Source organism: Dromiciops gliroides, chromosome 3, assembly GCF_019393635.1.
Source record: "Dromiciops gliroides isolate mDroGli1 chromosome 3, mDroGli1.pri, whole genome shotgun sequence".
In the NCBI taxonomy this organism is placed as follows: domain Eukaryota; kingdom Metazoa; phylum Chordata; class Mammalia; order Microbiotheria; family Microbiotheriidae; genus Dromiciops; species Dromiciops gliroides.
The window spans coordinates 336,846,210-336,872,808 of record NC_057863.1 but is presented as its reverse complement, the minus strand read 5'-3'; the positions used below and the strand labels follow the sequence as shown (position 1 = coordinate 336,872,808).

The 26,599-nt window shown below is 40.0% G+C and overlaps 1 protein-coding gene across 10 annotated transcripts in view; it reads right to left on the bottom strand.

The window, feature by feature from the left end:
- The window catches only part of KALRN (kalirin RhoGEF kinase), a 991,119-nt gene that overhangs the window by 511,260 nt on the left and 453,260 nt on the right, over nucleotides 1-26,599 (bottom strand). For all 10 annotated transcript variants that reach the window (XM_043992602.1, XM_043992601.1, XM_043992603.1 and 7 more), the window contains one exon: nucleotides 11,974-12,096. In XM_043992602.1, the coding sequence (XP_043848537.1) occupies nucleotides 11,974-12,096 (123 nt within the window). The remainder of the gene's footprint in view (nucleotides 1-11,973; nucleotides 12,097-26,599) is intronic.

Sequence of the window (26,599 nt, the reverse complement as noted above, 5' to 3'; positions counted from 1 at the left end):
CAGTACTCAATCCACTGTGCCACCTAGCTTCCCCTTGCCATTACTATTTTTCTTTTGTTTTTTTTTTTTTTTGTGAAGCAATTGGGGTTAAGTGACTTGCCCAGGGTCACACAGTTAGTAAGTGTCAAGTGTCTGAGGCTAGATTTGAACTCGGGTCCTCCTGAATCCAAGGCCTGTGCTTTATCCACTATGCCACCTAGCTGCCCCACCATTACTATTTTTAAAAGATTACTTCTATCTTTCCTTTTTTCTCTCACCTACATTTCCCATCACATCCTTTTTATCATCTGGGTGGTGCAGTGGATAGAGAGTAGGGCCTGGAGTCAAGAAGACCTGAAGTCAAATCTAGCCTCAGACACTAATTAGCTGTGTGAACCTGGGTAAATCACTTAATTTCTTCCTGCCTCAATTACCTCAACCATAAAGTAGGAATAATAATAGTACCCACCTCCTAAGGATTATTGTGAGGGTTGAATGTGAATATTTGTAAAGTTCTTAGCATAGTGTCTGGTGTGTAGTAGGCTCTTCATCAATGCTTGTTCCTTTCCCTTCCCATTATTTGAAGATTTAGGGCAGGTCCTCAAGAATATGGTGACTTCTTTCTTGAGATGATCCCATTTCTACCAGTCACAGTACATAATCTTTAGCTCCTAACGCAATGCTTGGAAAAAGTAAGTACTTACTTAATAAAGGATTTCATTCATTGATCTATAGGTAGATTATTGGGGTATTCAAAGCTGTAGTTTTGTCAACTATAAAATCAGGGATTGCATCACAGATTTAGAACTAGAAGGGACCTTAGCGGTCATTTAACTCAGAGATGACAGATCATAGCTGCAAAAGTACATCCTCAATCAGACTGAGATGTCATTGGGAAATGGTTAACAAAATAACTAAAAATATAATACGATGTAGATAAAGCTAATTTGTAGTTTTCCAAGTCAATATACAGCCTGCAGAGATCTGTTTCTATTTAAGTCAGACACCACTGATTTAGTCCAACGATCCTGATTTTTACAGATGAGGAAACTAAGACCTAAGAGAGACAGAAAGACTTGTCACATAGATAGCATGTGGTAGAGCCTAGATTTGAACCCAGGTTCCTGACCCCAGGTTTAGCATTCTTTCCCTTATACTACTGATGATCTCTGAGGGTCCCTTTATCTACAATACTCTAATAGTTCTAGAATTGAAAAACCAAGGACCCAAAGGAGATGTAGGATCAGATAAAAGACAACCATTCAAGCATTGCACTGGTATCTATAATGTATTAAAAGACCCAGAGGAATGTCTTCAATGCATTAGCTAGATACTCAGTGGAGCATTTATGGAAGGCAGTAGACAAGAATTGCATAGCATGAAAAGGAAGAGAATTGCAGCCTATAACAGTGAAAAGAGGATTCACAGCAATGAGAACATAAATCCATCAAAATATCAAACTTAGTGTGTTTGTATGCATGTGTATATATGTGTGTATGATATATCTATATGTATATATAAAATAAACATACTATTTGTTGTTGCTTAATTGTTTTCAAAATGTGTCTGTGACCCCACTTGGGGTTTTCTTGGCAGAGATACTGGAGTGGTTTGCCATTTCCTTCTCCAGCTCATTTTACAGATGAGGAAACTGAGGCAAACAGGGTTAAGTGACTTGTCCAAGGTCACACAGCTAGTAAGTAAGTGTCTGAGGCCAGATTTGAACTTAGGAAGAGTAGTCTTCTTGACTCCAGGTCCGGCGCTCTGTGCACCATGGTGCCCCCAGCCCCTCTCAATTATACCATAGGTACCTTAAATTCAGCAAGCCCCAGATAGAACTTATTCTTTTTCCCCTTTTCCCAACAAATTTTCTAATTTCTGTTGAGAGTACCATCATCCTGCCATTCATGTCTGAAATTTCAGAGTTGTCCTTGACCTTTTGCATTTCTTTAACCTCTAAATCTAAACAGTTGTGGATTCTCCCTCCACAGCATCCTCACATCTATTGCCTCCCCTCTGCTCACATGGCCACCACCCTAGTTCAGTTCCTTAGCATCTCTTGTCTGGACTACTTCAATAGCCTCCAAGTCGGTCTGGCTACTTCCAGTGTCTTCCCTCTCTAGTCCACTCTGTGCATTTCAGACAAGTTAATACCCCTCAGGCAAAGCTTAGATCTGATCTCTCAAAGACTTTTGACTGTTCAAAAATCTTTAATGACTCCTTATTATCTCTTAGTAAAAAGGCAAATTCCTTAGCTGTGCAGCTGAAGTCCTGCAATCAGCCAATCAAAAAGCTTTTACTGGGGCGGCTAGGTGGCGCAGTGGATAAAGCACCGGCCTTGGATTCAGGAGTACTTGAGTTCAAATCTGGCCTCAGACACTTGACTTACTAGCTGTGTGACCCTGGGCAAGTCACTTAACCCCCATTGCCCAGCAAAAAGAAAAAAAAAAGCTTTTACTAAGTTTTACTAATGTGCTAGGCACTGATCTAGGTGCTGGGGGTACAAAGACAGAGGGAAACAGCCTCTACCTTCAAGGAAACTATATTCTATCAAAGGAGACAGCATATGTGTATACCTTTATATATTCCTTTATATAAATATGCATGTGCATTATTATATTAGATATGTTTTATCTCTCTATCTATCTATCTATCTAGACAGCTAGGTGGTGCACTGGATAGAGCACTGGCCCTGAAGTTGGAAAGACCTGAGTTCAAATGTCACCTCAGACATTTACTAGCTGTATAACCCTGGGCAAGTAACTTAACCCTCATTGTCCAGAAAAGAAAAAAAAAGAATGAAGGACAAATAACAAATAGGTGGCACAGTGGATAGAGCTGTGGGTCTGGAGTCAGGAAGACCTGAGTTCAAATCTGGCCTCAGATATTTACTATCAGGAATGCTTACTGGGCAAGTGACTTAACTGCATTTGCCTCAGTTTCCTCATCTATAAAATGAACTGGAGAAGGAAATGGTAAAGCACTCCAATATCTGCCAAGAAAACCCCAAATGGGGTTATAAAGAAATATGACTGAGACAACTGAACAAATTTTTAATTTGCAGTGCTTAGCACAGTGCCTGGTGCATATTAAGGCTTCATAAATGCTTGTTGACTAATATAATATGAAACATGATGCAACATAATACTATATGACTCCACACATTTAATATTCCTGTCCTTTACCCACTCTATCTTCTAGCCAATGTAGTCTACTAGCTCTTCCCTGAATTCACTATGCCATCTGCTGTCTCCAATATGCCATCTGCTTTGGGAAAGTGTCCCTGTTATCTGGAATGCACTCCCTCCACAGCTCCTAATCCCAGCTCCCCCTAAGGCTTGGCCCCGGGGCCATCTCCTATTGGAAGCTCTTATAGTTGCTGGTATTCTCTATCTTCACAATTGATATCACATTTAAATCTCTGCATACAGGCTGTATCTATCAAGCAGACTATAAATTCCTTGAGGCCAAGCACCATTTCATTTTTATCTTTGTATTTCCTCAGCATTGGACAGAATAACTGCCATATAGGAGGCATTTCAATTTTTTTAATTGAATTATTATTGAAGTCTTAATTTGTAACAAACAAGAGTATACATTATTAATTCACTTTGCAAATAAATAATATTCACATAATAATAAAATTGACAAATACTATCAAGTCAAATAAAAGAAAGAAGAGAAAAAAGGACAAAATACTTCTAAGTATGATAAAGGCTTATCTTGTGACTCTTTTTTCGTTTGATTGTGACAACCCTTTTTTGATCCTTTATATATCATCAAATTCTCACTTGTTTCAAACAAAATACTATTGTTATTGGGGAAATTGGTGGGGATTTGGGGTAGGGGTTCTTAGGAATTCCTCTTTAAAGAATTATACCCTCTTGCACACAAATCCAATTAGAGTAAAATAATAGTTTATTTAGGGTGTTAGGGAAAGGAAAGCAAGAGAGAAATCCTTGGACTTCTTATGGGGAGAAGGCATGGCACAGAGGCATGGCTCTGAGATACTAATCTCCTCGAGCAGGAGATAGGCAGATACTTTTATAGAGGACTGATAGGGGTGATCATCTGACTGTGGAAAGTTCCCTTATTGGGGGAGGATCATCCCCCACTGATGGGTGACTAGGGGAGTTGAGTGAGGGGTGGTTGCAAATTTCTCAAGCCATCTCTCTCCTCCTCAGGCCCCAAATGCAGCAGCTACACCTCATCTTATCTCCCCAGGGGTGGGGGAGACTGGAATGAAGGGGGTGGTCCTGGAGCTAGCTCAGTCCCAATCTGGTGCCACTTATCTCTTTAGGTGTGTCTGTCCTTTGGTTCAGTTTCTCAAGGAGAAGGTTCTTTGATTTACCCCACAAAACTTCTGGGGTACACTAGGCCTATAACAATATGGTATTTAAAAGTATTCTTTAGTACTTTGAACTGAGAGAAATTATTTCTATCTTGTATTAATAACTAATTATTGCATAACGAGCGTGATTTTTCTCCTTTTCTACTTCCTCATCCAGAAATCAACCAGTATGGGAAATCTTTTTAAAAGATGTACCTAGCCAGGATGGCTGAGATCTAATCAAAGACAGTAAAAGAAATTCTAAGTTTGGGCTAAAGGGTGCATTCCTGCTCTTGTGTTTGCTCAGACACATTTGGGAATATGTGGATCCTTCCTTTTGTCAGACAGGTGATATGGAAATTGATAATCTTTTTTACCAAGACTTGGGTATTCTAAGTCATGTACCCCAAGACCCTCACTGGAATATAGTCCAGTCTCTCCTTGTCATATTCATTCTCTTATTAATTGTTAAAGAATTGGAGTTGATTGCCCCCCTCAGGAACGCCCACTCTTCTAAGGGCATATAAACTGTGAACTTACCACCATGGTGGGGGTGGCCTTTAGTCTAAGAGACACAGCCAAATGACCATCATTTGATTAATAAACATGCTGGCATTATTAATAAAGGGATTAAATTGCCCAGAAACTCTCTCTCTCTAACTTTTAAAATGCCACAGAACCCGTATAGAGTTAATAAAGATAAGGCAGCATTTAGCACACAGAATTGCACGAAGTGGTCAGCATCCCTCTCTCTTCTAGAGTCAACGACATCTCGTGGCAAGACAAAAGTCAGGATGATTGGCCAAGGCCTGGGATGGGGTGGATGACCTTGGTGTCTTTGAAGTCTTACCAAGTTCTAAGTGCTCCACAGCTCCTGCTTCAGCCGCCTGACTTGTTCTAATACGCCCATTCTGCTGGGGGAAATCTTCACATTTTGGGGGCAGGCATCCCCCTAATTCACCAACTGGTTTGAGTCCTGTTGCTTACCCTCAAACTGGTTTAGAGCGTCTACTGAGATGATTTACTGAGGTGTGGCGACTGTACATGGTACAACTTCTTGGAGCCACAGGTGAGAGTTAATTTCAGGTAGACACCAAAGGTAGATGAGCAGCTCTGAAGAGGGCTCAGCAAGCCCTCCTACCAGAGGTGCTAGTCCTCCCTGAGTATCCCATATACCCCCAGAAGGGAACTATGACATGTAAAAAGGAAGACTTGGGAACCATCTTTGTCAGTGCATCCCCAAGAGATGATCTGACAACACAAGTGGGGGACCACTCAGTTGGCAGAAGCCCATTCTAAGATGCAGACTTGAAAACGCATAGAGCATCTCCTATTTCCAGACTTGGAGCCTTGGTTGGCTATAAAGAGTATCCTTCAATAAATCTCATTAGGATACAAAAGCTCTGTGCTTGGATTGTTTCTTTTCCTCCCGGGAGGATAGCTACCCACTATCTTCCTCTCTTTTTTCCATCCCTGCACCCTCAACTCATACATCATTCATTTAGAGGAGAGTTTGGTGCTAAATAGTAGGGATATATGGACAGGAAACATTGGGTTCCTATGGACATGGGAAAACATTAATCTACTCCCTCTCCCCCTCACAAGGCTAAAAATATGAATGGTTCAAATTATGAACCAATGAAAAAATAGTGATTACAATTGACCTTTTTGAAGTCAAGATTAACTTCAGTGAGAAATCCTTTCTATCCAGGGTAGAACTTCCTGGTGTGTTTACAACTCAAAAAGTCACCTATGATTTTAAACAAAGTCCTTACAACTGAAGATTTTGCATAAAAATTCCCCCAGGAATTGTGGTGACTCCATCAATTCTCATGGAAGAATTTCTCTTTGTACTCTGATCACTTGTGAGATAAAAGATGAATGAGAAAACTAAGAATTCAAAATATGCTTCAGGACCCAGAGAACTGCCATCTCTACTATACCTACCCAAGAGGAATACCCAAAGGGCTCTCTGAGGGAAAACCTCACAAGAACAGTACATAGAGATGAGAAATTCAAACCTCTCTCCCATTCAAGAACTTGTCAATCTATCCAGGCATAGTGGTTTATGCTTATAGTCCCTGCCTTTGGGGAGGATGAAGTTCGTAGAATACTTCAGTTGGGAGCTGTGAGCTACAGGACAGTGAAAAACAATCTGGTGTCTAATATGGCAAGCCCCTGGGAGAGTGAGGCCACTAGTTTACCTGCAGAGGAGCAATGTGGCCCAGAATGGAGCTGGTCAAAGCTTAGGTGTTAATCAGTACTGGAATTAAGCCCATAAGTGGTCATTGCACTTATAGCCTGAGCAAGAGAGGGAGACCCAGCCTCAAAAAAAGAATAGCTAAAAAAGTATATGAATGTAAAGGAATACTACTGTGTCATAAGAAATTATGAAGGGGATGGTTTCAGAAAAACCTTGGAAGACTTATGTGAATGGATACAAAGTGAGCAGAACCAGAACAATCTAAACATTGACAACAGTAATATAAGGAAAATGAACTTTGAAAGATTTAGCAACTCTGATCAATCCAATAATCCACCTCAGCTCCAAAAGGACTCATGATATTGTGTAATTTAAGATTCTAAATGTGGATTCTAATCTGTTCCCTCAGTTTTGGGGGAAACTGACTAAAATCACTGATAAAATGAGTTTAGGTTTTTAAGGGTTTATTGAAAAATAGAAAGAAAAAGATTGAGAACAGAATTCCAACAGCCTGGAATTCCTATCTTTCCTCAAATTTCCTGTGAAGTCCTCTGCCCCCACCACCATCATCAAGTCAGGCACCCAAAAGAGAGAGAGCTCTCCGCGCAGGCCCTCTTTCCTCCTTCCTGTCTCCTCCCAGAAAATAGGAGGCTCCTCAGGTTGATTGGCTGGTAGCCTTGATAGATAGCACCCATGAACAAATATCACTTCCGGACGCCAAGGAAAAGCCACATGGCCTTGCCCTCTGAGGCATTTTCCTCATGGTGGAGCTTTCCCACAGCAAGTCTCCAGTAGGTGGCATCATTCCAATCATTACAATATAAAATGTTATCCATCTCCAGATAGAGAACTGATGGACTCAGAGTGCAGACTAAAATATATTTTTTCCCTTCTTTATTTTTCTTGCCTTGCCCCAGAATACAATTAATGTAGAAATAAGTTTTGTATCACTGTATATGTATAATGGGTATTATATTTCTTGCTTTCTCAGTGTTTAGAGAGGGAGGGAGAGAATGTGGAAATGCAAATAAAAATGAAATTAAAAATTAAGAAAAAACTATAAATCTCTGCTTATGTTCCCAGTTCCTTCTATCTGCCTTAAAAGGAAATAGATTCTGGAAAAAAACCCATGGAAGAACATTGGACTTAAAGTCCAAATAATTGGGCTCAAGTCTTCGCTTTGCCACATACTATCCATATGACCCTAAGAAAGTAATTTCTTCTCTGTGAGTCAGTTTCCTCATTTATAATATGAGGGAATAGGTCCTTCCTAGCTGTTGATAATATGCTCTGAGGCATTGTGATACTTTCCCTCAGAAAGTGTGTGACAATAGACAAGTCACTTCATCACCCTAAGCCTCAGTTTCCTTATCTGTAAAATGAGTGGAGCTGAAGCAAATCATCTCTAATGTCCCTTCCAGCTCTAACAAACATTCTGGTTATTCTGCAAACAACAACAACAACAACATCCTTGTTCTCCAGCTGAATGTCTCCCATTTGTCTCTGTCTAGGAATGACAATCATGTTAAACACACCAAAGCATGCCTAAGACAGATTGATATTCCCAGCCCGTCTCCCTTTTACTCGACTCAAGGCCAGTCCCTTAATGCCGCCTAAGAGATCCATTCTGCTGAACCATCCTGCTCTACATTCACTAACTGCCTTCGGAGTCCCCCAGAGTGAAGGGAGACAACAGAAAGCAATTTTCTACAATGGAGTAAAGATGGAGGATTTATTTCTGGTCTGCAAGATCTATCTACTCAGGAGGCATATTTATAAGAAAGCCTTGAAGGGGTGATGTATTTCTGATCTTTTGCTTACTCCATTTTCTGCTGCCCACATCTGCCATTCTTCTTTCCAGAAGAGAAATTTCTGCTCAAACTACTGACCTCAGAGGAAGTCCCAGAGAGCCCTCCATCCTTCAAAAAGATATATTCTACCTCCCAGCCAAACCAGGCAGCCCAAGCAGAAGGAACCATGCCTCCCTCCATCAACACTGGTTTCATTTGTAGGTAGGTCTGGTGCTGGGCAAAAGGGTACAGGAAAGGAAACACCTCCTTTCTGGATCCCACCTCCCCTTGATTACTCTTCCCTTCCAGATTCAGATCCTTTTTTTAACCCCTTTAGTCTGCCCTGCCTTTATCAAAGCCTGGTCTGCTTCTGTCAGAGGTTATTTTTTACATTTTCAGTCTTTTATCTCTAATTGTAGGATGAGAAGCTTTGTTGGGTAAAGGAATTGTAGTCCCAGGGAGCAGGTGGGAGAGAGATTATCTGCATTATTACTATTGTTGTCATCATCATTATTATTAATAAATGTCTCATTAAGAATTTAACACTGGACAACAATCTCAAATACTTACTCAAATGGCTTTATTCTCTTATTGATTTGAAAGTTATCTCCAGCCATGCATATCATCGATCATCCATGCCCATCCATCTCAAGCATGTGTTGTTCACTCCCTTCTATAAGTTCATTCTGGGGTTCTGGGGGCCTTGTCTCCTTTTCCTTGACATTGTGATGATACCATTGGAATGCTTGGGCTGACCATTTGTTATCCCTTACTCTTGTCCCATAGCCAGACCACACTCTCTTTTTTGGCTCATGCATTCCAATGATGACATATTTTATTATAGCTCATCAAAGTTCCTTATGGTTATCTGTTGCAACTTACATGCACCATGTGCCTTTCTATTAATCCCTGGTATAACACTCATTTTTTTTCTTTAGAACCCACACTGTTTTGAGATTCACAGCCATACATCATTATCTATTGGATATCTATTGAACATCAGTACAATTAACCAACTTTTTTGTTGTTGTTTAGTCATTTCCAATTCCTAGTGACCTCATTTTGGGTTTGTTTGTTTGTTTGTTGTTGTTGTTGTTGTTGTTGTTGTTGGCAAAGACACTGGAATACTTTGCCATTTCCCTCTCTAGCTCATTTTACAGATAAGGAAACTGAGGCAAACTGGGTTGAGTGACTTGCTCAGGGTCACACAGCTAGTAAGTAACCAATTGACTGAGCACTGAATTTATAATTCAATGCATAAAGAATAGAGAGGAAATAGGGAACAGTGGGTAGAGAGCCAGCCTCAAAGCCAGGAAGATGTAGCCTCAGAATCCCACCTCTAACACATACTGGCTGTGTGATCCTGAGTAAATGACCTCACTTCTCAGTCTTCCATCTTAGTTGATTGTAAATTGCAGAAAATGTGCCAAGCTGTACTAGTAGAGGGAGTCTCTTCTCATTCCACTGTCAAAGAAAATGTCAACCTCTGCTTGTATTCTTAGTCCCCTCCAGCTGCCTTAAAAGGAAACAGTCAGGGGGTAGCTACATGGCACAGTGGATAGAGCACCAGCCCTGGATTCAGGAGGACCTGAATTCAAATTCAGCCTCAGACACTTGACACTTACTAGCTGTATGACCCTGGGCAAGTCACTTAACCCTCATTGCCTCAGAAAGAGGAAGGAAGGAAGGAAGGAAGGAAGGAAGGAAGGAAGGAAGGAAGGAAGGAAGGAAGGAAGGAAGGAAGGAAGGAAGGAAGGAAGAAAAAGAAAGAAAGAAAGAAAGAAAGAAAGAAAGAAAGAAAGAAAGAAAGAAAGAAAGAAAGAAAGAAAGAAAGAAAGAAAGAAAGAAAGAAAGAAAGAAAGAAAGGAAGAGTCAGGAAAGAAGCATGGAAGAACACTGGACCTGGAATCCAAAGACTTGGGTTCAAGTCTTGTCTCTGTCACATATGAGCCATAAGAGCCTAGGAAAGTAATTTCTTCTCTATGGGTCTCAGTTTCCTCATCTGTAAAGTAGGTCCTTTCCATCTGTAGATAATATGCTCTAGGGTGCTATTGACCTTCCTCTCTGACAGTGTGTGACAATGGCCAAGTCACTCCATCTCCTGGAACCTCAACAGATAGCCCCAGTTAAAGTTGCCAATAATAAAACTGAAGGTCCAAATACTCTCCCATTCATTGCTACATAAAATATCATAACAATTGTTCAATCTGTCTCAGTCTGGGAGCCCTTTTTCCAGGTCGGTTAAGCAGAACCTGTGATCCATACAATGCCCAAGTTACCTTCCCACCAAAGAACTGAACCTTATATAAAACTGTGACATAAGTAAAGCTTGTCTTTGCTTTCCTCCTTTGCCAGTGTTCTTTCCTTCCTTTTGATAAAATGGAAATAGCATTGGATTTAAATCTAAGAATCTGAGTTCAAATCTCAACTCAGTCACTCACCACCTGTGTGACCTTTGGTAATCAAGCACTTCATCTTTCTGGGGTTGTTTCCTCATCTTTAAAATTGGGGGGGGGTATTAGATGATCCTTGAGATACCTTTCAGTTCTAGATCTATGATACCATGATTTCAAAATAAGATCAATATCTAACAAGTTTTCCCCCTCTACCCAACATGGGTTAAACTACTTCCCCCCTGCCCCAAAAGCAACAAAGCTAAGCTGGGACCTATTTATCACAGAGTGGGGCAAGGTTCAAGCTTCTTCTCCCTAGACAAAGCTTCCTAGTCAACGAGGAGCATAAAAAGACACATCCATATGAAATCAGAGCCCTTCAGACTTGGTGAATGACTGGAGACCATTTGAATCACCATCCTCTTCCCTGCAGACCAGATGTGTTTCCATAAAGATGTGAAGGGAGTATGTTTACCTAAGCTAAGTGTTACTTTATCCTTGTCAAATATACTTCCTATGTTAGGAGTAAGTAAACCTCCATTTGTTAACTGTTCAAAGTACTTCAGGTGTCTCATTTCATCCCAACATTAAAATTAAATGAATAGGATGGTGGTGTCAAATATGTTGAACAGATTCCCTTTTCAGGTACTTAAGTCTTACTGTTAATTTTAAGATATTAGTTGATAATGAATGAAGGCATAATCTTTTTTAAAAACTATTTCATATAAAAGATGAAACATTTTTGAGGCACCAAGAATGAATTTCCAATGATTGAATGAAAGGCAGGTATTTGGGGACCCTTCTGGAAGCCCCTATATATAAAACCTGTTCTGATGATGAAATAAATGATGGTGATGGTGATTATAGTGATGATGTTTGTGATGCTTGTGAGAAAGAGGAGAAAGATGAAGAGGAAGAGGAAATTAAGTTTGAGTCAAAGTTATTCACAGATCTACCCAGGTCCTCCTGGCCAGGGATCAGCACCCACTAGTGGACAGGGCTACTGCTTGTTGTTTTTGGTCCATCTTGACAGTATCCCCTTTAAAGATAATTTCCTAGTGACCCAAGAATATAGGTATCATTCACTCCTAGAGGAAGGCAGAAAGTCCAAGATGCCAAGCTCTCAGAGACTATGAGTTATTAACAAAAGCACATCTCATCATTTCCCAAAGCCAAAGACTCACAATGGGAGAGACTGAAAAGGTAAGAAAATAGGAGAGAGGGATTTGAAAGTCCAAAGGTTGGCCATGTCTCCCCTCACCCCATATCACTCCTCACCTGAGCCACTTCTTCAAAGTCATCATGTCTCTTCTGCAGGGCCCGGGCTCGATGCAGAGACTTCCCAACACCTGTGTGTTTGCTGAGAAAGGCCTCACCATGGTTTTCGATCCAGTCCAACACCTGATGAAAAAAAAAAGGCCATCAACAGTTATTTCTCATTCTGAAATGGCTAATGGAGGGAAAAGAACATCAATCCCTAACCAAGTGATTTCATCTTATCTTTAAGCCAATTCAATTAAATTCAACAATGTTAATTAAGCACCTAATCTGTGTAAAGCAGGGCTTTTAATTTGAAGTGTACAGGCCCCTCCAAGGATAGATTTTATGTAGTCCATGAACTTAAATGAGGAAAAAGTTACACTTTTATTTTAATGTAATTGGTTTCTTTTTCATCCCATGTATTTTATTTTATGCATTTAAAAATAGTATCCATGTAAAGGTCAATAAGCTTTATCAGAATGTCAAATGCGTTAATGACATATGAAAAAAGTTAAGAATCCCTGGTGTAAGCCACCATGCCAAGCACTGGGGATTCAATGACAAAATCCTGCCCTGAAGGAGTTTATATTCTTCTTTTGTCTTCATTCATTCATTCATTTATCCACTTTTTAATTTAACTATCTATTTATTTATTTTTGAGCTCATTTTCTTCTTTTTTATTCATCCATCCATCCATTCATTCGTTTATTTAACTATATTTATTTATTTATTTTTGAGCTTATATTCTTCTAAGGATAATACATACACAAAGAAAAGCATAAACAAAGTAATTCCTTTGGGTAGGGAGCAGGAAGAGCTGGGAAAGAAGCTCAGTATCCTAAGAAGCAGAGATGAGGAGTGAGTGTATTCCAGACAGGATCATCAGTCTATCTCTCTACCTAGTGACCCTGGATAAGTCATGAATCATTCTGCGCTTCAGTTTCCTCATTTGTAAAATGAAGGGCTGGACTCAATGACCTCTAAGGTCCCTTCCAGCTTCTAATCTATGGTCTTATGGAATCCTTTATGAAAATTTTAAAAAGTACTCTACTATGAAACAAAAGATGAAAAAGTAAATGGGAGTTAGGTTATAGAGGGCCTTGAAAGTCAGAGTGAGGAGTTAATATTTTATCCAAGAGGAAACAGAGAACCACAAAGTCTTTTTAATAGGAGAGTGACAAGGTAAAACCTGTGATTTGGGAAATAAATTTGGTAGTTTGTGTTAGGATCTATTCCAGATGTAAGACATTCCAACACATGAAGTCGTTGCTGTTGTTTGGTCATTCCAGTTGTGTCAGATTTTTCATGACCCTGTTGGAGGTTTTCTGTGCAAAGATATTGAAGGGTTTGTCATATCCTTTTCCAAATACACTGAACGACAATAACAAGAAAAACAACAACTAAGCCCTTAGTAAATATAGGCCTTTGAGAAAACCTTCAGAGTCTGGAGACTTGCACAGAAGAATTGAATTAAGTAAAACATTCATATCATGAATGAATTTTGGCACCTTTGTTCTTTGTATGCACTCATGGCTAATCTTTACTTAAAAAAAATCTAGAGACTTTACTTCCCCCTTCCATGCCTTCCCTTTCCTGCCCCCATTAGTAAATGAGTTAGAGCGTAACCTTTCAAGGCTAAGAAACTGAAGATAGAGCTTTACCACCATGGGTGACTGAGTTGTACATATCTTTTATCACCTTGGATATTTGCATAAATTTAAATAGATTTGTCAATGTTTTCCTAAGGTCCCTTGAAGCGAAATTTCAGCAAGTTTGGGAAAGGGGCTCTTTTCTTGACTTGTGCAATTTAGTTTCATCCATTTTTAAGGGGGATTACATTCAAGAATACTAAGTAAGCTTGAATAGTAATTTTCTGAAGTTACTATAGGAACATTTGTTTGTCTTTATGTTCTGAAGAATATAGAGAGGCACCTTTGGGGTATGGTTGTGAGGGAAGTACTTGAAATACTTAAAAGCAAGAAGACTTCATCCTTTATCCCTATTAAATATTCTTGAAGACAAGATGGATAGTCATAGGCTAGGAGACAGTTGTTAACTGGATTCCCACAAAACCTGTTGAATGATCAGACCAGAGTCATTATTAATGTGTTGATGTCTGGCAAAATTGGGAGAACTCTGCTAACGTGATGAATGTCAGTCTGGATCCGAGAAGATCTTAAAAGGCTAGAAAAATAGGCTGAATTTAAGGGAAGAAAAGGGACAAGTATAAGGTCTTACACAAGGTTCAAAACAAAAATCAGATGTTTAAGTCCAGGAGGCATGGCAGGATTTTTTCATGTAGCTAAAGATCTGGAGGTTTTAATGGTCTGCAAGTTTAAAGAGACAACAGTGCAAGGTGGCAGCCATCCACTGCATCAGGACAATTACCAAGATCCCAGACCTTGGTATAGAGTGTGCAAGAGCTGATATACTGCTTGCTGTGATTCAATTCAATGCAATAAAATGCAATTCAATTCAAGCCCTAGACCCAATCCATTTTCAAGTCTTGCCTATTCCAATTAATCAATCGACAAGCATTTAGGTCTTCTAACTTCAAAGCCAGGGCTCTTTCTGTTATACTGTTTATAACCAATTGGCAAAACTTGATAGGACTGTAGACTCAGAGGTCACTCAGTCCAACTACTTCTACATTTTGTTCAACATTCTCAATTTATAGATGAGGCAACTTAGGCACAGGGAATTAAATTGATCTGCTTACAACCATTTATCTACATGTCTATTGTTTCCATCTGATAAAACACAAGCTTTTTGAGGGTAAAGATTGTTTTGTTTTTATATTTTTATCTCTAGCTTTTAGCACAATGCCTGGCACATTGTAGTAAGAACTTAATGTCCCCATCCTAGTCTTCTCTCTACCCTCAACTAATACACTTTCAACCTTAACTAGAACAGCCTCTCTGCATAAGACACAGGCACTCACAGCCATGAACTTGATTTGGAAGCCAATCTAATAATCCATTAGCCATAATTCCCTAATCACCCCCATCTCCACCTATTTAATTGTCTTGAATCCAACAAGGGTATAATCAAGAGGGACTTCTTTTCAGGTGAGAAGCCACGCCTTTTTGTCTTCTGAGGAGAAGCAAACACAAATTTATTTTATGAGACTTATTAAGAGTCTTTGAATAGAGGCACTGAATTAATGGGACAAGATCAATTGGGACCTGTGCTTCCAAGTTTCTTGGCTCTTTTAAATAACAAAGACTCTTAAGGCTTGAGAGAAACCTATTCCTGAGTCTATAGCACTTCTTTTTTTTTCCGGGGCAATGGGGGTTAAGTGACTTGCCCAGGATCACACAGCTAGTAAGAGTCAAGTGTCTGATGCCGGATTCGAACTCACGTACTCCTGAATCCAGGGCCAGCGCTTTATCCATTGTGCCACCTAGCCGCCCCCTATAGCACTTCTTTTTAACCAATCCAGAAAACTTTTTTTATGAACAAAAGTCCTTATTTGTTAAAATCTATAAATGTAAAACAGCTCATCCTCTTTCTCCCTGCATCTTGCTCCTCCCAATCCTGGTTGCCCCTTCTCCCTGGCTCCCATTCCCCAGTACCTGAGCCACCTATTGCCATCAAGCCAAAGGTACCAAGGACAGAACATTGATTGGTGGAGAACTTAGATATTTACCAGCGAACAGCATCATTTGGGTTAGGGTTAGAAATGAAATGAGTTTAGGGTTAGGGTTAGGACCCAATAGTCTGAAGGAGATTCCGCTGCAGGAATCCTTTCTATCACATCACTGACAAATAGTGATCTTGCTTTGGCTTTGACACTTCCAGTGATTAATCTTCCAGGTTATAGTGGAGGCAGATGTAGAACCAGGAAGACCTGGGCTGAATTTGGACACATACTGATGCCTTGATCCTAGACACAACCTCTAAACCTAAAGCCCACCCCACCCAAACTGTAAATTGCAGTAAAAGTACTGGCTTGCATTATTAGATAGACTTTCCTTACCTGTGAGTTCCTCAAACCAATCAAATTTTTAGATTCTTAAACCCAGAGAATGCTATTAGCCATGTTATATCTAGATACACTGGAACATACACCAAATAGATCCAGTATCTATCTCTGGTCTGAGCTAAAGTCTGTCTCCCAGTAGCCATTTCCATTTCCTAGCTCTCATTTTTTTCCCCCTCTAGGACTGCAGAGAATGATTTCCTTCAAAAAATAGAAGGCAGCTAACATACTTCTTCCTAAGTCTTCTCTCTTGTAGACTATGCATCTTTTATTCTTTCCACCATCCCACCACTGTGTGAAGATAGAACATAATGTCTAGCCTTGCTCAGGACTCAACCTGCAGTAGTTTGTCAGTATCTCAATGGGTAACATCTGATCAGTTCCGAGTACTTCAAAAGGCAGCATGACCTAGTGGGAAGAGTGCTGGGCTTGGAACAAGAGACTTGGCTTGGAATACCCCTTCAAACACTGCCTTGGCTGGGTTGACCATTGGTCATGTCTCAATCCCTCAGAGCCTCAGTATCTTTATATGTAAAATGGAGATAATAAGTAGTCTTTGCATTACCATTTCAGAGCAAAGAAGACTAAGAGGGAGCAGTCAGGTAGGAGAAGAAAGCAAGACAGAGCAGTGACACAAAAATTCATCAAGGAAAGAGGATTCAGGAGGAGAGGGTGGTCAACAGTACCAAATGCTGCAGAGGGACCAAGAAGGATGATGATTGAGAAAAGGCAATCAGCTTTGGGCTATTGGATAAGTGAGTTTTGCTATATTCATGTGAAATTATTATTATTACAATGGAATTACTCTCCTTCCTGTGAGATATTTATTACAGCAACTCAGCCCAAACACTACAATACTTTTTTTTTTGCTACATCATACTATTTTCTTATATTAAACTGGTCAACTAAAATCCTCAGAAATTTGTCATGAACAGCTGCCCAGCAAGGTACCTATACTCTGCACTTGTTCCCCTGATTTTTTTAAAGCCCAACACAAGACTTTACATCACTAGACTCATCAAATTTCATCTCCCTTGTTTCAGTCTGCTGACACATTTTGAATCTTGGTTCTTTCATCTTTTGTATTAATTATCCCTCCCAGCTTTGTACCATCTGCAAGTTTGAAAACTATGCCTTTTGAGCCTTTACCAGTCACTGACAAGATTATTGAACAGGACAGAGCCAAGGGCGATATCTTTTGCAGTTCCACGATAGGCCTCTTTAGTCTCTTTAAGCTACTGTAGAATCCATCCATCTGTAGAATAATCTAGCCCACATTTTCCCATCTATCTTCCATGCTTTGATGTGAGACTTCATTAAGTGGTTTGATGAAATTGAGATGCACTATGCCTAATAGCACCCTTCTGATCTACCAGACTAATAACTTGACCAAGAGAAATGAGATTAATTCCCATTAATTCATCATAGTGTACCCATGTTAGCTCCTATTGATCAATTCTTTCTTTTCTATTTGCTCTCTTTTCTATGTTTAATAATATAACCAAAATCAAATGAAGAATGCTTCTGAGGTTCACTTATCTTGGCAGAGTCACTGAAATGTCAACAGTTTGTAAAAGGGCTTGGTTTGAAGATACCTAAGGCAGTGCAGCCTGATGCCCCAACTTTACCTAATAATAGTAAAAATATATAATATAAACAATATATATATATAATAAAAGATAGAAAGAAGATAATTGTGGCAGTAACTATCAATCATCTTTGAGGAGTCATACAGAAGGGGGCAGCTAGGTGGTGCAGTGCATAAAGCACCAACCCTGGATTCAAGAGGAACTGAGTTCAAATTTTACCTCAGACACTTGACACTAGTTGTATGACTCTGGGCAAGTCACTGAACTCTCATTGCTCTGGAGAGAGAGAGAGAGAGAGAGAGAGAGAGAGAGAGAGAGAGAGAGAGAGAGAGAGAGAGAGAGAGAGAGAGAGAGAAGTCCTACAGAACAGGAGTTAGCCAAGAAGAAGGAAGTAATCAGTCTTCAAATGCTTTCTTAATTGTTAAATAGGAAAAGGAAGAATTTCATGGAGTATGGACTGGGAAGCTGACATTGATCCTTGACAAAATTCTAATTGGAGAACAGTGATTTCATCAGTATGGGGGAACTTCTAGCATGGAAACTCCTTCCATCCATACAGATTTCATTGCATCTATAATTTAGTAGGTAAGTCCTAGGAAGCTGTATGAAGCACACTGAATTGAAATTACTTGCTAGGGCCACAGCTAATAAGTATTAGAGATGAGATCTGAATTCAAATCTTTCTGATCCCACGTGTAGTACTTTATGGACTATGCAATGCTACCTCAAAAAATAATGTTGAATTGAATGTGAATATTTGAAAAGGAGCAAGGTGGTCACCAAGAACCAATATGGATTCACTTAAAATATGTCATGCCAAACTTTTCCTAGGTTAGTGGTTTCACATTTGGTTCAGATGGTCTCAACCACTTTAAGACATGAACACACATTCTATAAGAGCACACGTTCTCTTTCTTGCCATGTCAATTCAACATTTTAAGTGAAACAAAGCTTCCTAATGTAGAACACGTAGTGAGCTCTCCATCACTGGATTTCTTCAAGCTGAGGCTAAATGGTCCATGGTCAGAGATGTTGTGGAAGACATTCCTACTTGAGTATGGATTAAACTGGATTAACTCTGAGGTGCTTTTCAATTTTGATATCCCACAATTGTAGGAAAGGCAGTCTGTCTCCCCATCTTCTTCTGCCACCAGTATTTTGTAGTATCTACTTTGAAGGTCTAGGAAGGAGAAGCAATGGCTCCCTAAGAGGGAGTGTAAGCAACGTGTATTAAAATACATAGTAGATTATATCACCGTGGCTCTTCATTGGAGTGTCTTAGAATTGATATATTTTTTTATTTAATTGGTTTGCTTTCATAGTATCCCTAGATGCAGCTCTAGAAGTCTATAACAGTTCATCCATAGTAATTTTACATGGGCATACAGGTCCTTAGATATCAAAGAGGGAAATTCTCCATAAACATTCTCAGTGGCAGAGGGTCCCTTAATTTGTGATGGCTGCTTTCCTAGTACATACCCCCACACAACTCATCCTCTGAAAGGAGGGCAGTTCATCCTTCCTCTACCACCTTCTCCAAGGAGGGCCAAACTTAAGCTTTCCAGGTGCATGAAGGAAATGATAAGACATACTCAGCATCTCTTATATTTCCTCAAGTTCATATATCTGGAGACACTTATTAAAGACCCCTCCTCCTTCTTTATACTCACACAGGACTTGGATACATCAGGTACTTTTTGTTGTTTAGTCATTTTTCAGTCACGTGCTACACTTTGTGACTCCATTTGTTCGTTTTTTAACAAAGAAACTCCAGTGGTTTGCCATTTCCTTCTCAAGCTCATTTTACAGATGAGGAAACTGAGGCAAATGGGGTTAAGCCCAGGATCACTCAGAGAGTGTTTGAAGCAAGATTTAAGCTCATGAAGATGCTTCTTCCTGATTCCAAACCCAGTGCTTTATTCAATGAACTACCTATCTGCCCCATTGGAGAAGTTAGGCTCCCTAAGCTGAGGCACTGGAGTATAGTGCAAAGAGTGCTGGGCCTATAGACATAGGACATTTTTTTGAATCCCCATTCTGCCTCTTTCTAGCTGTAAGACCTTGAGCAAATCAGCTAGCCTCTCTAGGCCTTAGTTTGTTGATCTGCAAAACAGGGGGGTTGGACTAAATGATCACTTAGGTACCTTCTCGTTCTCGGTTGTATGATCCTAAAATTCCTGGGTCTAACTCTCTTAGGTCACCTTATCCTAAGGAAGTCCTTAAGTGTGACAGAATTTAACTTGTATTGAAGGGAGAGATATTTTAGAATTATTATTCTTTTAAAAATAGAAATCAGAAGCTCCCTATTAAGAAAATAATAATTTTGAGGCACTGTAGAAAGTGGATGTTTGTCTGCTAACTCCTTAAGTATAGACGGCATGTAAGGGAGTCTACCACCCAACAACGATCTCTGCCCCATTTCACACCACACTGAGATTCAGTGCTGACAGAGGATGGCTCATAAACTGGTTAATACATCTCAAATCCCTACTGTATCACAACCGGAGCGCACGCACGCTTCACTTCAAACGCCCAATTACCAGCAACTCATTTCCTACCCCACTCTGGAACAAGTCTGATCAAAATGAATGTCTTTGGTAAGGGGAGAGAAGGGCATATTTATTTCTAAGAGGACTTGGTCGAAACTCAATTGCAGCTGCACAGTGAGTCTCCTGTGCTAAAGGAGAGGGGGTCTTCCCTCCCAAATTCTGTGGATGCTGTCTTTCTCAGAGGATGCTGGTTGTCTGCCTTTTGCCCAAACCAGACTGCATTTATCCTCCCCTGTACATGAGCCAAGATTTTGTCCAAAATACGTCTTTAGGTGCATGGAGGGAAAGGATTTTTTCCCCTTTTTATAGCATCTCTGACACCTTTGGGGGATTGTACAGGGGGGATAGAGTAGATGTAGTCAGAAGACCTGGATTTCAGCCCCGTCTCTGCTATTTACTAGCTTCTTGACTTCGGACAATTCATTTAACTCTTTTGACTACTTGACTTCGAAAATCTCTTCCAGATTTAAATCTGTGATTCTATGATCTCTCTCCTGACCTGAAATGAACTACAGCCCCCTTCCCCAGCTGAATTCCCAAATCTTGTTCATGATACTCTCATTCTAAGCCCATCACTCCGGTGGGAAGTGCTCTCTCCTCCTGCCTCCTGCCTCCTTCCCATATCCATTGAGTTGCCATTACCAACTATTCTTCCTTTCCATTTGTCTCTTGAATGAGATCCTTCTTTTCCATTCCCAACACCAACACCCTGATTGAAGACCTCATCACGTCACTCCTAGACTGTCTTATTACTGGAGCCTCTGAAGTATTCTCCTTCAGCGTCTCACCACTGCAATCTACTTTGCATGCAGCTGCCAGATTCCTCTTCCTAAGGCAACACTCCTTTGCATAAAAACCTTCTCTGCTATCCACTGCCCACAGAAAAAAGTCCAAACATCTTAGAAGGTCATTTAAGATTCCTGGACAGATGAACAAGCTGTTAGGCACAGGCCCCTCCCACAAAGAAGTGGTTCTCTTTTGTCCCCATGTGTCATGTTATTATGAATAACAGATAGGATTGTATTTTACTCTGTATTGTATTTTACTTTGCTTTTGGTTCATCCCCCTTTTTATTGAGGACAGGGACTCTGCTGTTTTTCATCTTAGCACAGGGCCTGGCACATAATAGGTGCTTTAAAAACGTTTATTGACTGCCTGTATTCCCAGTGACTTGCCCTGTATCTTAAATATAGCAAATGTTTAATAAATGTTTGTTGTAGTACTTAATTGAATTCATGCTATGATATATTAATTATGGTTATAAAAATGTATATCGCCCAATGTGATTGATGAGGACACTTTGGAGAGGCTCTGGTAAATTTATTACTATTTGAAGGAAGGAAGGAAACAAGCATTTATCAAGTGCCTACTATGCATCAGGCACTGTGTTAACACATTACAAATATTAGCACATTTGATCCTCACAACAGCACTGGGAGTTAGGTGCTATTATTATCACTATTTTACAGTTGAGGAAACACACAGCACAGGGTCACACAGCTCATAAGTGTCTGAGCAGGGATTTGAATTCAGGTCCTCCAATTCCAAGTGACAGCTAGGTGGCACCATAGTGTACAGAATTCTGGGCCTGGAGTCAGGAAGACTCATCTTCACGAGTTTAAATCTGGCCTCAGACACTTAATAGCTGTATGACCCTAGGCAAGTCACTTCACCCTGTTTGCCTCAGTTTCCTCACATGTAAAATGAGCTGGAGTAGGAAATGACAAGCCACTCCCGTATCTATGCCAAGAAAACCTCAAATAGGGTCATGGAGAGTTGGACACAACCAAACAACAATCACCTCTGATCCCAGGTTGTTTGCTTCCACTGCCCCATACTGCCTCTGACTTTGTATTCCTAGCATAGTGCCCTACAGAGAGCAGACACTCAATAAATGTGTTTTTTTTGTTGTTAACAATGATGAAGAGTTTTAAACATGAATGATCAAGCTTTCAGAGATGCATTATATCTTTATCCTTGTCATCATTCCTCCAGAAAACTCCATTATCTTAACACTTTATCATACAAAGCAAAGAATTCCATTTTACGATGCAAAAAGAAATTTGGCTCCATTAACAAATCATAGTCCCCATTCCTTGTATTTGTTAAAAGGAGGTTTACCTTATAACAGTTTCCTTTTTCTCTCTTTTTTAAAAAAAAATCAATCTTGAACCATTTTCAGGCACTTATTGGTAAGCAAGATCTGACATGATAAATGAAAGACATAATTCCTCAACTGCCATCATTAGAAGTAATTCCACTAAAACTGAATGAAGCAAGTGATGATGGGGTTGTAATATCAGGAATATGGCCTGATTCATGTCAACGGATCTGTTATAGAATAGAATATCATCCATGCTAACAAAAATGCTTCCCATCACCACCTTCACTCGAGTAGCTCCTGCCATCTGGATTGAGGAAGCTTTCTGGTTGGAAGTAAACAAGGAGGCCTCCCCCCAACCCGGGTCTCTGCCACCTAAAGGCATCCATCATGCTGGCCTTGAAAGATCCTCCCCAGGACATTCCAAGCCTCCTCACCCTTGACACCCGAGCATGAAATGCTGTTCCTGCCAAATCAATCTCTCACCCAGTTTAACTGGTTTACTCATTACTCACCAAAATGGCTTTTTACCTCTCTTGGTGTCTTTGGTTCTGCTGTTTTACCTTTGCAATGTTGTCCCTCCCTCTCCAAATCCCCTTACCCCCACATATCTTTTTTATTCTTCTTACTTATATTCTAGCTTTACAGGGCTACCTTAAGTGACTCCTCCCGGGTGAGTTTAATTTCTACACTATTTAACTAGATCTTAACAATATTAATGAGTATGTGATATATGGATATATGGATATATACACAGATATAACATATATATATATATATATTTTTTTTTTGCCTAGGAACTATATCTTATTTTTCTCTGTCCCTCTAGGGCATCAATAATAACTAAATAATTACCAAATAACTAAATAATGATTAAATACTAAATAATATTTATTGGCACTGAGGGCTGGAAACTCCTCATTATTTCTCTAAAGCAACCAGCACAGCAACCTTGCACATAGTAGACAAATATCTGGTAATTGATGAGTGAACAGAAGAGTAAGCAGGAGAAGAGAATCAATCAATAAATCAATAATTTATTAAGCAACTACTATGCTCTGGGTATTATGCTAGGTGTTGGGAATATGAAAACAAATAAAAAACAATTTTTATTCCCAAAGAGTTTTAATTCTAACAGAGGAATCATTCCAAAGATGGGTTTTTACTTGCTCAATAACAACAAAATATGATTAATCTGGAATGCGCCCCATTACTATGAGGTGGAAACTTGGTCAAAAGCTGTTTGTTCAAATCAATTTGAGACCACACTGGTGCTTTTCAAGACTGCACAGGCACTAGAGGGAGCTTGAGGACCATTGGAGAGTGACATCCTCCACTGAGCTTTTTATTGATCTGGGCAATGAAACCCTGTAAATTCATAGGGTCCTAGATCTAGAATCAGTAGGGCACTTTGTTGCTACTGTTATTCAGTCATTTTCACTCGTGTCTGACTCTTTGTGACCTCATTTGGGGTTTTCTTGTCAAAGATACTGCACTGGTTTGTCATTTCCTTCCCCCAGCCCATTTTACAGATGAGGAAACTGAGGCAAACAGGGTTAAGTGACTTGTCCAAGGTCATGAACTTTAGAGATCATCCAATCCAACCCTTTCACTTTACTGAGGAAACTAAGACTAAGAGAAGTTAAGTCACTTGCTCGGTCACACAGGTAGTAAGTCACAGAGAGAGGATTCAGTCTGTTTCTATGTTGCAGTATTTGGCCCTCCCAATGCGGTGCTGCTTTCCATGGTCTCAAGCTGTCTCTCCCTCTTTACATCACTGAATAAACTTGCCAGAATGTGCTATAAAGCCCTGCAACCAGGGAGACTTTTTTATGTGCCTCAACATTTCATATAGAAATGGGAGTCACTAATCCCTATGTAAGGATCCTGTGAGCTGCATACTAACTTAGTTTTTAAATGCAATATTATCTATGCTTTATTGTATCTTTATTAATTTTGTTAAATATTTCCCAATTACTTTTTAGTCTGCTGGGGATGGGACTCAGGAGTGTCATAAGCTGCAGCCTGCTCCCTGTTTGACATCTCTGGAATAAATCAGCCTGGGTTTGCTTTGTGTGGACTGTTCTGTAGGGTATTATTATTTTCTCAAGGACAGGGGAGCAAATGGTGTTTACTTCACGGGGGCTGCAGAAAAGATGAAATTTGTCCAAAGAGCTCCTAAAAACTGAAGAAGGACTCATGGTTATGAGTCAAGAGGACAGAGCCAGAGTTTTGTATTCTAACCTTTCCTTCTTATAAGTCCCCAAATCCTTCCCATATACTTTTGATGCTCTGTAAAAGCCAGCCAGAGTACCAAGGGAAACTCTTTTGTTATTGTCATCCAGTCATCTCAGTCACATCTGACTCTTCATGACCCCATTTGAGTTTTCTTGGCAAAGATTCTAGAGTAGTTTATCATTTCCTTTTACAGATGAGGAAACTGAGGCAAATAGGGTTCAGTGACTTGCCCAGGGTCACACAGCTAGGATATGTCTGAGGTTGGATTTAAACTCAGGTCTTCCCAACTCTAGGCCTGGTGCTTTACTCATTGTACCACCTAGCTGTCCTAGGGGAAACTCTACTATCAGTGTGATACAGAGAATTCAGGGGACCTGGATATAAGCCCTGTCTCTTTACTTACTGTGTAAACTTCACCTCCTGAGGCCTCAGTTCCCTCATCTGTAAAATAAAGGGGTTGGAACATATGGTTTCTATTCCCCCTTCCAGTTCTGGGTCTATATTACTATAATCTATCACTATATGCTCCTAAAATCATTTATTTTATATAGGTGACACAGTGGATAGAACTCTGGGCCTGGAGAAAGGAAAATCTGAGTTCAAATCCAGTCTCAGATACTTACTAGCTAGAAAGTTGGGTTTGGAGTAAAAGAGACTTGAGTTCAAATCTGGCCTCAGATACTTCCTGGCTGTGTGACTTTGGGCAAGTCACTCTAACCTCTGTTTGCCTCAGTTTCCTCATCTGTAAAATGGAGGCCATAATAACACCTCCCTCCCAGGAGTTGTTGTGAGGATCAAATGAGACAATAAAGTGCTTAGCACGGTACCTGGTACACAGTCAGTGCTATATATATGTTAGCTATTGTCGAGGGAATGCGTCTACTTTAAGAGCGCATGATAGAATGCTTACTAATGTTCTCTGTGGGGGAGAATTTTTACTTAGATCAAAAGGCAGCTGATTTGTTGAGTTGGAAGGAGTAGAATCTTTTTCTTCTTTTGGACAGGGCAATGAGACTTAAGTGACTTGCCCAGGGTCACACAGCTAGTAAGTGTCAAGTGTCTGAGGCCGGATTTGAACTCAGGTCCTCCTGAATCCAGGGCTGGGGCTTTATCCACTGCGTCACCTAGCTGCCCCCCTGGAGTAGATTCTAATTGTAGAATGACAAGATTTAGACGTGGAAGGGACATTTGAGGTCATTTTACGTAGGAGGAAACTGAGTCTGAGAGCTTAATTGACCCAAGTTTGCATAGGTAGTAAGTGGCTGTGATATGACTCAAATTCAGACCCTCCAGTGCTCAATAGTCTACACCATACTGTCTCTCCAAAAACAGCCCCAGCTCAACTCCCTTCTGCAGAAGGTCATGAGCAAGTAATTTAAGCTTGATAAAGCTGAAATTTCTCCATCTAAAAAGTAAGGAATGTAGGTTTCAAGCTGAATGAGAACTTAGGTGACTAGTCCAACTCTCTTATTATACAGAATGAAGAAATGGATGTCTATAAAGATTAAGCAATTTGCTTGGGGTTTCATAGATAGTCATAATAATTATGATGATGATTAAAAACAATAACAATAATTGTAAACTATTTTTAAAGTACCCACTATGTGCCAGGCACTGTGCTAAGTGCTTTACAAATATCATCTCAATTAAAAAAAACAACAAAAACCAAAAAACAAATATCATCTCATTTGAGCCTCACAAACAACCCTGGGAGATGGATTGCTATTATTATCCCCATTTCATAGATGAGGGAATTGAGGCAAAAAGAGGTTAAGTGACTTGCCCAGGGTCATGCAGCTAGTATGTGGCTGAGGTCAGATTTGAACTTAGGTTTTCCTGACCCTAAGCCCAGGACCCTATCCACTCTACTATGCTGCCTTTCAACAAATAACATTTATAACTGTCTATTTCATAGGGTTGTTGTGATGACAGATATTGCATTTGAAAGCATTCTGTGAAACGATTAGGTGTACCATGTCATTACGCAGGCTTATAATTGTTGACTCAGGCTTAGATGTCATGGTTACCATAGTCTTTGGACAGTCTTGATTGAGGCTATAAAAGAATGCAGGCTCCTCATGGAAGCCAGTAATTACATCCTCCATTCACTGCTCTCCCCTGCCTACCCACACATACCTTTTACACAAGATGCTGATAGTGTGAAACATGGAGGGATTTTTGTTTT